General features: G+C 45.3%; 3 protein-coding genes across 3 annotated transcripts; 1 reads left to right on the forward strand and 2 right to left on the reverse strand.

The window, feature by feature from the left end:
* The first annotated feature begins 527 nt into the window (after positions 1 to 527).
* LOC124678573 (probable serine/threonine-protein kinase PBL19) lies at positions 528 to 2,397 on the forward strand. Its single transcript, XM_047214446.1, has 4 exons — positions 528 to 965; positions 1,060 to 1,320; positions 1,578 to 1,700; positions 1,840 to 2,397. Exons 1-4 carry the CDS (start codon positions 528 to 530, stop codon positions 2,395 to 2,397), a joined length of 1,380 nt encoding a protein of 459 aa, XP_047070402.1.
* Positions 2,398 to 4,346: 1,949 nt separating this feature from the next.
* LOC124675333 (40S ribosomal protein S28) lies at positions 4,347 to 5,818 on the reverse strand. The gene is made up of 2 exons (XM_047211402.1): positions 5,734 to 5,818; positions 4,347 to 4,807 (listed from the first exon to the last, which is right to left on the reverse strand). Exon 2 carries the CDS (start codon positions 4,804 to 4,806, stop codon positions 4,609 to 4,611), a length of 198 nt encoding a protein of 65 aa, XP_047067358.1. The 5' UTR covers position 4,807; positions 5,734 to 5,818; the 3' UTR covers positions 4,347 to 4,608.
* A 1,312-nt stretch (positions 5,819 to 7,130) lies between these two features.
* On the reverse strand, positions 7,131 to 9,959 carry LOC124675345 (uridylate-specific endoribonuclease B-like). Its single transcript, XM_047211417.1, has 8 exons — positions 9,795 to 9,959; positions 9,625 to 9,690; positions 9,438 to 9,512; positions 9,273 to 9,350; positions 8,933 to 9,004; positions 7,793 to 8,410; positions 7,640 to 7,711; positions 7,131 to 7,556 (listed from the first exon to the last, which is right to left on the reverse strand). Exons 1-8 carry the CDS (start codon positions 9,942 to 9,944, stop codon positions 7,320 to 7,322), a joined length of 1,368 nt encoding a protein of 455 aa, XP_047067373.1. The 5' UTR covers positions 9,945 to 9,959; the 3' UTR covers positions 7,131 to 7,319.
* Positions 9,960 to 12,947: the final 2,988 nt, after the last annotated feature.

Here is a 12,947-nt window from a genome sequence, read left to right on the forward strand (position 1 = left end):
GGTCAACACATTGAAACAAAGTCAGCGCCTGAATAGCTGACAGTGACGGGTCTAGGTCAACATGTTGCAGTGCTCAACATTTCTTGGCAGCCGGAGCGTGCTGTGAAGTCAATTGGGCGCGCCATGTGCGACGCGATTGGCTGCGGCCGAGAGAGATTACGAGAAGTGGCGAACTGGTGGTAACTGGATTCATGGCCCTACCTACAGGAGCGAGATGGTGTTCGTCGCCGTCCTCTATATCGCTTCATGTACTTATGGCAGCCGTATAGTTTGAACTTTGAAAGTTATACATTTGCAACTAGCAAACCGCGTGAGTGTGTGTTTCAGTGTACTTCTGGGGAACAATAAAAAAAAGTGTACTTCTGGGCATATAATAACGAGAAGCGTAAGAATTCGGCGACAAAAAGAATTCTCCGTTTCCTGTCACCAAATCTTGGTTTTTTCCCTTTGTAACACGGGCAGGCTGCAAACTAGTGCTCGTACACGATCGAGCTGAATTCCACCAGCTTGCTCCTTCTACCCAAGAAATGGCCTGCCTACGCCTGCTGTTCCAGGACAGACGGAGGCGCAAAAGACGGCCGGCGCCGACATCCCCGGCAGCCGCTGCCTTCAACCCCAACGTGCCCGTGCCATCCCTCGCTGCCTCAAACGCGTCGCCAGCCTGCAGCGCTACTGCGACGAGCCCGTCCGAGGCCTCCGGCGGCGCGAGGGCGGCGTCCAGCAAGTCCTCGTGCACGGGGTCCTCGCCGCGGAGCATCCCGGAGCTGTACGAGGAGAGGGGCGCGCGCACCCTGCGGGAGTTCGGCCTCCGGGAGCTCCGCGGCGCCACGGCCGACTTCAGCCCGCTGCTCATGGTCGGCGAGGGCGGCTTCGGGTGCGTCTACAGGGGCGCGCTCCGCCTCCCCGGCGGGCACCCACGCGGCACCGCGGTCGCCGTCAAGAGGCTCAACCCCAACGGCGGCCAGGTATCGATCGATCGCAGCACACTTACTAGTTAGGAACCATCAACTGTCGACTCCACAGACCAGCCACATCTGACTCCGGTCTGTTGTTGTTCAGGGACACAAGGAATGGCTGGCCGAGGTCCACTTCCTGGGCGTCGTCGAGCACCCGAACCTGGTCAAGCTCGTCGGCTACTGCGCCGCGCAGACTGACCAAGGTCCGCAGAGGCTTCTGGTCTACGAGTTCATGCCAAACAAGACGCTGGACGACCACCTGTTCAACGCAGCGCATCCTGTTCTCCCATGGGACGTCAGGTTGCAGATACTACTAGGTGCCGCTGAAGGGTTGCTCTATCTCCATGAGGGCCTTGAGCTTCAGGTCCGTAAACAATCTGCCTTGGACACTGCACATCATCCTCACCTCATAGGCTTAGCTGTTTTTCTGTATCTTTGAATAAGTTCTGCTTAAATTGAGCCGTAGATGTAGGATTCAAGAGTAGGCAAGCAATTTTTATACTGGCAGCTCTCATCAGATCATGGCATGAGACCTGATTTATGAACTAAGCCGAAAAAACAGAATATTCAGTATGCATGACAGCTTTAAGCATTTTACTTAATATCTATCGAAATTTGTAGATCATATACCGTGATTTCAAGGCTGCAAACATACTGCTGGATGAGGAGTTCAGACCCAAACTGTCGGACTTTGGATTAGCAAGAGAGGGGCCATCAGAAGGTCAAACCCATGTGTCTACAGCGGTATGTGTAAACTTCACACCGCAGTACCTGAATAGCAGTGTGTTGCATAGCCACATAGACACATTCTGAATGTTTTCATACGGAGCATCACTTCTGCAGTTCTAAGAAACCCATTTGGCCATTTCCCTTGAAAATTCAGGTCATGGGAACCTATGGCTATGCAGCTCCGGACTATGTCCAGACAGGGCATCTCACCACCAAGAGCGACGTCTGGGGCTTCGGAGTGGTACTCTACGAAATCCTCACAGCTAGACGCTCGGTAGAGAAGAAACGCCCCAAGAACGAGCAGAAGCTCCTCGAGTGGGTGAGGCGGCACCCAGCCGAGAGCGAGCAGTTCAGCGAGATCATCGATCCAAGGCTTGAAGGCAGGTACTCCATGAGAGGAGCAAAAGAGATCTCCAAGCTAGCCAATAGCTGCCTTGCAAAGTTTGCCAAGGACCGCCCCACAATGGTGGAGGTAGTTAAGAGGCTCAAGCACGCAATGCAGCACAAGGAGCTGGACGGACACGATGTCCGTGCAATGGAGGAAAGTTCGGTTCTTCAAGAGGCACCGGCTGCGCCGGCCATGGAGGATGCGGCTGTGGTGTCGGCGAGGCGGCGGATGCTTCATTTGGCTGCTCTAGGTGAGAACGCAAATGCTCGTACTAGGAGAAGACTAATGCTCATCAGGGCGGCGGCTGCTGCTGCTCCAACCTGATACTGCCATCGTTGATGCTCTTGACTTTGAACTTTTTTTTGTTTTTCTAGGAAACAAAAATCACATTGATTTTGTTGTTTTGTTTTTTATATACCCTTGATAATGATATATCAAACTTTCTAGACTTGATAATAATATCCCCTTGATAATGATATATCAGCATCCGACGTGCCCTAGCCCCCTACAAGTGCTTCTCCTCGCGCCACTTTGAACAGATGTTGTCTGGACATGCATCCCCTCTCGAAAAAGCCCGAGACACTTCTCCTCACTCCACGATCTTCTCCATCACCGCCACTACTACTCCTCAGCCCTCGCCACCTGGATTTGACCACCGTCCTCAACAGTCAGCCGTTCGGTTCGAGGTTGCACGTCACGACAACAGGGGACATGGCCACACCGACTAATAAATCAATTAACATGTGATCGCACTCCTCCTTAGAGTATCACTAGTAGTACCCCTAAACCCTCAAACCCTCAAACCAGTTTAAGGGTTGAGAATGGACATTTTTTGGCACTTTTGATGGGTGAAAAACAGGGGCAAAGACTAGAACCCTCAAACTCTCAAACTGATATAAAAGAAAATAAAAAGAAAATGCCACTGAGGTGGTCAACCCGACGGTGTCGAGCACCAGAGTGAGCGGCGGAGGCGGCGCTCCGTGGCCCCCTGTATGCGCGGAAGGGCGCGTCCGAGAGAGGAGGCCGCGGCGAACCTGATCGTGGCGGCGCCGCTCCTTCATGGCCGTCGGAGCTCGACCGGCGACGAGCAGCGGGGCGGCCAGTGCGGGCGCGTGTGGCGGCGGAGTTCTAGGGCGAGAGGGGGAGTGCGGAGGGGCTCGGCGGGACGAGGAGCTCACCCTGGAGTCGATGGTGGCGACGGCGACGGCAGGGGAGGTCGGGAGGCGCCGCGGCGCTCGACGGCATCGGCGGCCGGACTTGGGGAAGATGGGGTCAGCAATGGCGATTGGGGGCGCCTGTGGCCGATTCCTTTGGTGAGGAGGCTCGGGCGGGCGAGGCGGAGCTAACGGCGGTCGCGGCGGAGTGTGGGGTGGCCGGTAGCGGCGGGGTGAGGTGGCGTCTGCCGGAGGCCAGGGTTTGGAGGCGGGGGCGCGGGGCTGAAACTTCCCTCCCGCGCGCGCGTGTGGGGGAATAGAGGTTGTAGGGGTTGGGCCTCTCCAACCCCTACTTCTACAGGTTGAAAAGGGATTTGAGGGTTGGGCCTTTAAATTTTTTTGAGGGTTCAAGGCTTTAGGGATTCTAGTCTACGCGTTTTTCCTCTCACAAACTGTAAAAAAGCAATTATTTTTGAGGATTTGAGGGCTCTACTAGTCATGCTCTTAGGGGCGGCAGTGGGAAGCCCTAGGACTGCGGGATCCAGGACATCCGGTCATGACACCTACTGCCTCATGATTTTGGTACGCCTACAGCTGCCTTCTTTGTTTACCTTTTATAGTTCATTTTGTTCAGCATAATAATATACATTTGTGTGCACACAATACAGTTAAAATATTAGAGAAACAAAAAATTGTGTGCACACAATAGGATTTAAATATTACAGAAATGGAAGATGTGCTCAAACGACTAGACTGCAACATAGAATTTTCAGAGACAGCTACAACTATACTTCCTACTTCCGAGTTCAGTATTGCAATGGACGATTTCCCTGGGCAGTTTATATATGATTATTTAAAGTCACCATTCTATACTCAACTAAGGGAATTAACTTTCAGTTACTTTTTTACTAACAAAGCATGGCAGGATGAAGAATGACATATCAAGGCTTCCATCAGATCGCCCGTCAGCACCATGATCTTAGTACTATTGAAACAACAAATACTTTGCTCCAAGAGCAATCCAAAAGAAAAAATCTGATCAGCCACCAATATTACATTCGTGTAACGAATTCAGACACCAAACAAAAAAGAACAGCATGAGTCCATTAGAACATAATATGCACTCAAGAAGATTTAGTATAGCATTCACCAATCAGTACATTTTTACTGCAATGACAGAGCACAACTTAGTCTCACAACAAGTACGCTATAATTTAGGCAATATACCACCAGGTAAGTACTCATTACATCTCAAATGCTACCATCTCGTACCAGATAGCTAGCCAAGGGATAACCAGTGATAAGAACTTGATTAGAAAGTAGTACCCTAAACAAGGTAACAAGAGAACATTTTACTTCTGAAGACAGGAACCACAGATCATCACCGCAGTCTCCTGGCTTCACGCTCCGACTCAAGCAGGGTGAGGATGTCACCCTCGCGGACAGGGCCCTTAACATTCCTCATGATGAGACGGTTCTGGTCATCAAGGAACTTCACTCTGACCTGGGTCACCTGACCCCTGGATCCAGTGCGGCCCATCACCTTGACCACAACAGCAAGCTTGACCTGGGTATCCATACTGCACAAACACAAGGCTCTGGATTAAGCAAAAGAATAACTGCAGTTCAAATCAGCTAACTTACATTCCATAGCACATAATTCAACCCCATGCAAATGCACAAATGTCTAAAACACTGAAAGAAGAAAGTACGCAAGGTTATGTACAATGGGAAGTGCTAAGAGGGGCACTTAGAAAAATAAACAAGTTTTTGTCTAAGCACCGGTGCTTATTTGTACTAGATAGATGCCTAACTAGGCACCTCTCATGTATAAATAAGAACCAGTGCTTAGAAGAAGTTTGGTTTATTTTTCTAAGCATCTGCCATTGTACATGGCCTTTTTCTAAGCATCTCCCATTGTACATGGCCTAAATCTGCTTGGTGCAATTAAAATGGTGACCAGTTATTCAAGAGATGATAAGCCAATGAGCAAATAGTAATTGACAATCATATTGCTGGTAGCAGACCCGCATCAAGGTACACCTTAGCCCTCCGTGAAATGATACCCTCAAAAAAGGAAACACGTTTAGAGCCAAACACATGAAGATTAACCACCGTAATCATGATTTTACAATGCTACCAATTCATCTTTGAGAAATAATATTCAACCATCAAGAACTCGTCACCGAAATGCCCCGAAGGAGACCACACATTTGCAACTACTAATCCGAGGCTTACTTGAGATCTAGGCAGTTAGAATTCAGCTCCACAAAAACCTAGAGGGATTAAGCTCAACAGCCCGGCATAACAAGTAAAAAAAGAACCATCTCCCCGGATCATTAGCGTGCCAATAACAAAAACAGATCGGAACCTAAACTCCCAATGAAGCTACGGGACAGCATCAACACACAACAACTAAATCGCCTGCAGCATCGCCGCTCGTCGTCTCTAAGGTGCAAGGGTCACTCCATGATGTGGAGTATGAGAACAGGGAGGGGACCCGAACCTTTCGTCGTTGGTTGGCACCGGAGATTGCTGCTGCACTGACGGCGACGACGAAGGCGGCGGCGCGAGGAGAGCGTGGGGCGCAAACCCTAGGGCGCCGCTTCGGGTACTTATAGAAGCTAGAACTGCAAGCGGAATTAGGGTCTTTGGGCTGTAAGCGAGTTGATAATTTGTTGGGCCAGGAGCCCAGAATAGATTATTGCTTTTCTTGAAATTTGCTGCAAAACAAATTTAGGATAAGGCATTTTTTCACGGTATTTTGATTCACAACTTTAAGCACTAATATGTATCAAATTATGTGAAATCATAATATATAAATGGCGAGAACCAATTTGTTGTGGGATGGTTAGGACGTAGGAGGGCACTTTGGCGTTCTTGGTTATTTTAACAATCTCAAGATACGCAGGATCAGTTTTTAGACGCATTGTCTTGGAGGTGCTCACACGGTAGAGTAAACTGTGTGTATTTATAGGGGTAAGTGTATGTACATATGTATTTGTGAGCTTCTGCGTCTGTATATATTTATACAAATTTTATGAATATATTATAATAGCATATCATAACGAAAATCTCAAATGTAGCCCGTGCTACATGTAGCCTGGTTTTGTTTTCCATTTTTAAAACTTGTAAATTTTTTATTTTCAAAGTTTCAGATTTTTTCTAAAAAAATACATAGACATAGAGAATGTTGTAATCTATTAGTGTGTAAATTTTCAGATTGAAATACATTATATTTTTCCCTCGGTAAAAATGATAAAATTTCACAAAATGACAAAATCTAGATTTTAGTGTATTGTTCACCAATGATAAAATCAAGATTTGTTATATTTGCTGAGCCCAAAACACAACATATTTCATTCTGAAAATTTAACACTTGTAGATTACAATGCTTTCTATATCACGGTATTTTTTTTAAAAAAATCAACATGTTTAAAATAAAATTTCCATAGATTCAAAAAATGTCCCACATGTAGCCTGAGGCTACAAAAATCCATTCTCCATATCATAATAAAAGTTGTAAGTTGCTAATCTGCAAAATTTAACGGCGCCTTATATTTTTGGGAGGAAGAAGGTATAAACTTCGCGGTTTTTCTTAAGTATAATAACTAGCTAATAAGTAATACCCATGCGTTGCAACAGAGCACGAGGTCAACACAAAAAGGCCAACTTTTGCATCAAAGGCGACCGATGATGGGTGCATATTCATTTCGGCTCCCATTGTCATGATGCGTGTGTTCTCTAGCTGGCTCTCTAGTATCACTCGTAGCTGTCCTAAAATGATAAATGGCAGCATCCATCCCATTCTGTCCCATGACGCCTTGTACTTGCTTCTAAGTAGACCCTCAACTGATCAACTGGATGTTGAGATTTCAAGGAAAATTCAAAAACAGAGAAAGGTAATCAACATCTCAATCAGCGTCCTATTCAGTGTATACTGTAATACAGTATTATGTAGTGGCATTATAACAATGGAATGAACAGTATGGTTCCTTTCATATAACAACGGTATTAATTTTACAAAATTCAACAGGAAATTGAAAACCAAAGAACTACAAGCCTGCGTAAGCAGGTCATCACACACACAAATCAATTCTCCGCAATGGGAAAGGCTGATCCAATTTTGTTGTTACCCATACGGTAGCACTTGACGTTCACTGTGTACGGGCCAATATTGACGCGGTTATCCTCCCCTCCCATATAGAAGCACAGCGTGTAGAGTGCCAGTTCAAACTCAGGGCTAACACCAATCAAGCTGCTTGATACTGACTTCAGAATACCATGCCACTCAAACTGAACGGTGAGTAACTGTGTCTCCGAATCAGGCTGTCAAAACGAGAATGGAACATGTTAGCTCAATTACTTACATCATACACAAGTATGTCTTATGAACTAGACTATGCACTCACCGATTCCCCACGGCGTCTTGGGAATATGTAACCTTTGTAGTCCACATTTCCCTTGGCTTCTTCCAAATAAAACTGCAAATTAGACATGGAGCTTTAGTCGGATGTATTTTCGTATAAGGATACGAGTCTCCTGATGCATTAGACAGGGCTTACCTGAATCCAGTTATGGAAGCCTGAGACCTCAGTCTCTCCTTGTCTCTCTCCCTTTATTTCACCAACAAACACATGCTCGAATGCAGAAGAGCAGCTAGAGTTGCCACATCTTCCATACAAGTTAAACCAAAGGGATGTCAACATTGTCTTGAAGTCATCGTAGTCTTGAGATGCGACTCCCTTCATCACTAAATACTGATGCAAGTACTTGATCGGCGCTGTCCTGGCAATCTCTTCAATAAATGCTACTTCTTCATGCTTTTCCTGCTGAGTAACAACTTCTTTGTACCCTTGGTGCGGGTTGTAATTATCAAGAAGCGCACAGAAGCGGGAGTACGTGGGCTTGGTAAACACATCATCGCCTAGCCAGCTGAACAAGTTTCCATATGCCATATCATCCTTCTGATAGACCTTCTTTCCCTCTCCACAGTCAATGGTGTAGTCCTTACCAGGAACAAGACGGTTCATATCAAGCTCCCAGAGCCGGCTACATGCTTCGGACAAGCTGTTGAGCTCCTCCCTGGTAGGCTCTAGATTTAGACCATTGTGGGTCTGACCAACATCTTCAGAGTACTCTTGTTCGGATGGTGGCCTTTTGTATGCATTCCATGCTTCAGACTGTATCAAGTAGTTATGTAGGAGCTCAGAATTCAGACAGGATAAGAAGCTTCACAATATACTAGTATAGTACCATCATGACCTCTTACCAAAGGGACTCTACCGATTACGATTAGTTCATACATATTGGGGTGGAGATAACAGTGGTAAACGCAAATTCAACTATAAATGCTCGGAAAAATTGAAAAATATTCCTGGTGTTGGGTTATCGTTAGCTTTTATTTTGATGGCTGGTAGGCTCAAATATGATCTCCATAGCTTTCAAACACTAATTTCTTAAGAGTTAGCAACATTGACAGGAAAAGATAATGGAAATGCCTTTCAGAAAATCATATGTTATGCCATACATAATCTATTTATTTGAGGCTAAGAAGAGTAGTAAACTTGTGATTGATGTTTATAACTGTTGGATGAGACCGATTGAAAAAAAAATTAACCTACCTAAACACTACCGTAATCAGATAGAAATGTATAGGATATTTGCAACAAACTCGACTGATTTTTAGGTGACTAAAAGCAAACCTGTTGCGGCCTTCCATGCTTCTTTTTCTCGCCTACTGTTTCCCAACCTTCATCATTTGTTTCTTCTCCCTCCTAAAATCCCAAAATTCAGAGAACATAGTCGGAAATCCATCACAGCTTCGAACTAATACCGAAAGCACTAAATTACAATCAGAAGAACTATAACACATTTCCAATTTCATACCGTGGTAGATCCTAAAAATACATTGTACTATATCAGAGAAAAACATTTGTTTTTCGGCATAACGCACAGATACTACTGCATCTATGACTAAACATTAGGCCAACTGCCCAAATTCATGTAGTAGATGAGATCAAACACAGCAGAGCAGAAGTAAACCTGTTGCTGCCTCCTGTTCGCTGGCGCCTGCTGCTGCTGCGGCCGGCTACCACCATCCCTCCTGTTATCTCCCTCGTACTAGAGAAATAAAGCCCAAGGCAGCTACATCAGCATACTCCAACCTAAGCGCCCAACACACCCATAATTCGTATGTGGACAGCAAACCTGGCTTTGACCTCCACCATGGGCGGATGGCTGCTGCTGCTGCTTCCGGCCGTCCGTTCTCCCCCAGCCATCATCCTGAATGCAGTTAGAAAATTAAATCAACAACTGCGAATTATACGAACTCTGAAGTGCCTTCTGTCGGAGAGGCTTGACCAAAAACCGTGCATCCAAAAAGGCCGCCACTCACCCGCCCGGAGGGCCGAGAACCCCGGCGCTCCTCCTCCGGCTCGCCGCCCTTCTTGTCGGAGACCACCTGCGAGAACCAAAACCGTCCAGGATTCCCAGAGGAACCATCAGTTCCACCACGCCATGGTCTGGCATAATCCGCAATTGCGCGAACAGCCGTCGCGGGCGCACCTCGGCCCACGTGGAGCGGTCCCGATCCTCGCGGCCCTCCTGCTCCTCCGCGTCCTCCGCGGGGCGCTGTCTCCTCGGCGCCTCGTCGTCGCCGCCGCCGTCCAGCGCGTCGATCGCGGCTTTGGCCAAACCCTTGATGAGCCCCTCCATGGCGAGAAGATGGAATGGATCCGACTGGCTGCTGGGATCTGGGTGATGAAGAAGGCCGGCGGGCTGGCACGGGGATTAGTGCGGCGTGAGTGGACTAATTGGGTGGTTGAAAAGGGGTTTGGACGTGGTGATCGCGGATCGGGCTGGTCGGTGGGCTGGAGCAATCAATGACGACGCGGATTGGCCGACGAGTGCCCTGTCTGACTGTCTGTTAATTACCCGTTGTTGCCGACAGTCAGTTCAGTTCAGCGTATCGCGCTGGCACAGACAAGACCTGGTCGGCTCCTGCGGGGTGCCGCACACGGCACACCACAGCAACCAAGTCGGGTAGGCTTGGCTGCGGCCCATTAGGCCAAGGTAAGATACTTTTTTTCCTTTTTCTGTTTCTTTTCTGTTACTAATATTTTTTTCCTGCTCAAAAAACTAATAGTATTTTATTTTTTTTAAAATCTAGCATTTCTATTTTAAAAATATATTTCGAGATTTTTTCAAAATATGAATATTTTAAAATTTGACTAGTTTTAAAATTTGAATAATTTCAAATTTTGAACAGTTTTAAAAATGATCAATTTTATATTTTGAACATATTTGGAAAAAATTATATTTATTTCAAAATTTGAAAAGTTTTACAATTTAAAAAAATTAAAACTTGAATAATTTTTAGAGCTGAAGAGTTTTCAAATTTGAATGGATTTTTAGAATTAAATAATTCAAAAAATCAAAATTTGAACAATTTTAAAGCTGAACATTTTTTAAATCGACCAAATTTTAAATTTGAACCATTTTTAGATTTGAACAAATTCTGAATTTGAACAATTTTCAGAATTTAACAATTAAAATTTGGAAAAAAATTAATTGAATTTTTCAAATTTGAATTTTTTTGTTTTATCATTTGTTTTAATTTTAATTTTTTAAAATCCTACAAGAAAAAAAAGAAATAGAAAAAACAGAATAGAAAAAAATAATTTAAGAAAAAAAGAAAACGACCAACAACCTAACTGGGCCGACCTGTACCGCGCGCGGTACGCGCCTGATCGGTGTATAGGAATGGCCCACACACGACCCAAGCAAATCCTATACACTGACCAGGTCGGTGTATACCCGGCGCCGCACGCCCTTATATGGGCCAGGCCCAATTCGCATTTCGGGAAATTTACTCTTTTAGTTTTCTGTTATCTTTTTTTTGTTTTTATGTTGTTTTTCTATTTCTTTTTCTCTTTCAGATTCAAAAATTGTTAGGATTCATACAAATATTTAAATTCGAAAATTCGAAAATTGAAAAATGATTAGATACAAAAAATTACAAAATCTAAAAATGTTCAGATTCAAAAATTGTTCAAAATAAAATTTTGTTGAAATTCGAAAATTGTTCAAAATATTAAAATTCAAAATTGCTGATATTAAAGAATTGTTCAAACTTTGAGAAAGTCCATATTTCAAATTTGTTCAAATTTGGACGAAATTCATTCAAACTTGAAATTTGTTCATAATATTTCAAATGCGAAAATTATTGAAATTCAAAAAATGTTCAGATTCTAAATTTATTCAAATTTCAGAAAGTTTAGATTCAAAATTTGTTCATATTCCAACAAAACATAAATGAAACAGCAGAAGAAAAAAAAACAAAAGGAGAGAAAAAACACTGGGTCGTCCCAGCACTCCCGCTTGGGGTGAGCGGTGTGTGCAAAGGGCCGACCAAGGTGGGATATAGCACCTCCCGACGACCCAAGCTTTGCAAGTTGCACAACTGCGACGGGCCAGCTAGGAAGTTTAGATTGTCAGGAGCTTTGGGCCAGCCGAGTCCATTTAAGCAGTCTTCACGCCATGTCGTACACTCGTACATTACACAGTGTTTCCGATCGATAGCTTCATTGTGAGCCTAGTCTACGTTGTTCATCGTGTCAATGTTAACTTAAACCTTCTTGGTGCATACAATAAGTCAAAGACATCACATTACAAGCAACTTACATGAAGTGTCAATGGTAGCAAAGTAAAATACCCATTTAGAACTCGTTTAATTCTCGGGTATCTTTCGGGTTGGAGGGGAAATTCTTGGCCCACCCCACGCTCCCTGAAACCCCGAACAACGCATTTACCTCTATGGTATCTACGGGTTTCTTCCTAACTCATCCAGAGAATCCCCCTCCCCACAATCAAACCCGACCCAACATGTAATCTGGACGCCGACCTAGGGACGCCATCTACGGCCACCATCTCCGGCGAAGAAAGCGCCTTCTCTCTGGTGAGTTCTCACGCCTCCTTCCTCCCCTTGTTGCTAGCCTGATAGGGCTTCTTGGTTGTCGCTGGCATCCGCCTCTCGTGCTCCCAATAGCTCCCCAGTTTTGTTTCTTTCACAAGGTCGTTGGTACCCTACAGCCACTAGCGGTAATATGAGAAGGCGATGTTACCGGCGAACAACAATGCCCATATAAATGTGTGTGTGGTAGATTGGATAGGCCGCAAGTCTCAGCGGTTGTCAAGCCGCCACCTGTTGCTACTAGGCGATCCAAAAGGCCGATGCTCCTTCCACCAAACCAAAACCATGATAGGGTTTAGTCGATGACCAAGGCGGTGTCGAAGGCCATACCCCTAATACTCCATCATTGGAACTATGCAAGCAACATGTCCGGTTGAGGGTACCCACGACCAATAGAACCAAGTTGCGGTTCTGCTACCACGTTGTCGTGTACATGTCTAGTCTATAATCGTTGCAAGCCACAACCACTTGGGAGTTGAGATCATGTGTCGTCTACGCAATTAGGAACATGTGTACACCTCTGAGTGCTACGATGAACGATTAAGACCCCGCTACCACTGTCAACCACACACGCTTTGCCTCCTGACAACAAAGAGGAGGAACAGATGTGGATACAGTATGCTGACAATGTCTAGATCCCATGTTTGTCGCCCTATGGACAACGCGGCAGGCTCGGCCTAGTTTTTCCGGAGCGACGTGTTCTCAATAGATCTCTAATCATGTTTAGTCTAATTTTTATTCATTTT

The sequence above is a fragment of the Lolium rigidum genome, chromosome 7, assembly GCF_022539505.1.
Source record: "Lolium rigidum isolate FL_2022 chromosome 7, APGP_CSIRO_Lrig_0.1, whole genome shotgun sequence".
Classification (NCBI taxonomy): domain Eukaryota; kingdom Viridiplantae; phylum Streptophyta; class Magnoliopsida; order Poales; family Poaceae; genus Lolium; species Lolium rigidum.

What these genes read in the sequence shown, in the direction of transcription:
- LOC124678573 (XM_047214446.1), top strand. Translation starts at nt 528, where the DNA reads ATGGCCTGCCTACGCCTGCTGTTCCAGGACAGACGGAGGCGCAAAAGA. An exon ending in TCAACCCCAACGGCGGCCAG is followed by an intron (nt 966 to 1,059) that starts GTATCGATCGAT and finishes GTTGTTGTTCAG; the next exon opens with GGACACAAGGAATGGCTGGC. An exon ending in ATGAGGGCCTTGAGCTTCAG is followed by an intron (nt 1,321 to 1,577) that starts GTCCGTAAACAA and finishes CGAAATTTGTAG; the next exon opens with ATCATATACCGTGATTTCAA.
- LOC124675345 (XM_047211417.1), bottom strand. Translation starts at nt 9,944, where the DNA reads ATGGAGGGGCTCATCAAGGGTTTGGCCAAAGCCGCGATCGACGCGCTG. An exon ending in ACCGCTCCACGTGGGCCGAG is followed by an intron (nt 9,691 to 9,794) that starts GTGCGCCCGCGA and finishes TGGTTCTCGCAG; the next exon opens with GTGGTCTCCGACAAGAAGGG. An exon ending in CGAACAGGAGGCAGCAACAG is followed by an intron (nt 9,005 to 9,272) that starts GTTTACTTCTGC and finishes TTGGGATTTTAG; the next exon opens with GAGGGAGAAGAAACAAATGA.
- LOC124675333 (XM_047211402.1), bottom strand. Translation starts at nt 4,806, where the DNA reads ATGGATACCCAGGTCAAGCTTGCTGTTGTGGTCAAGGTGATGGGCCGC.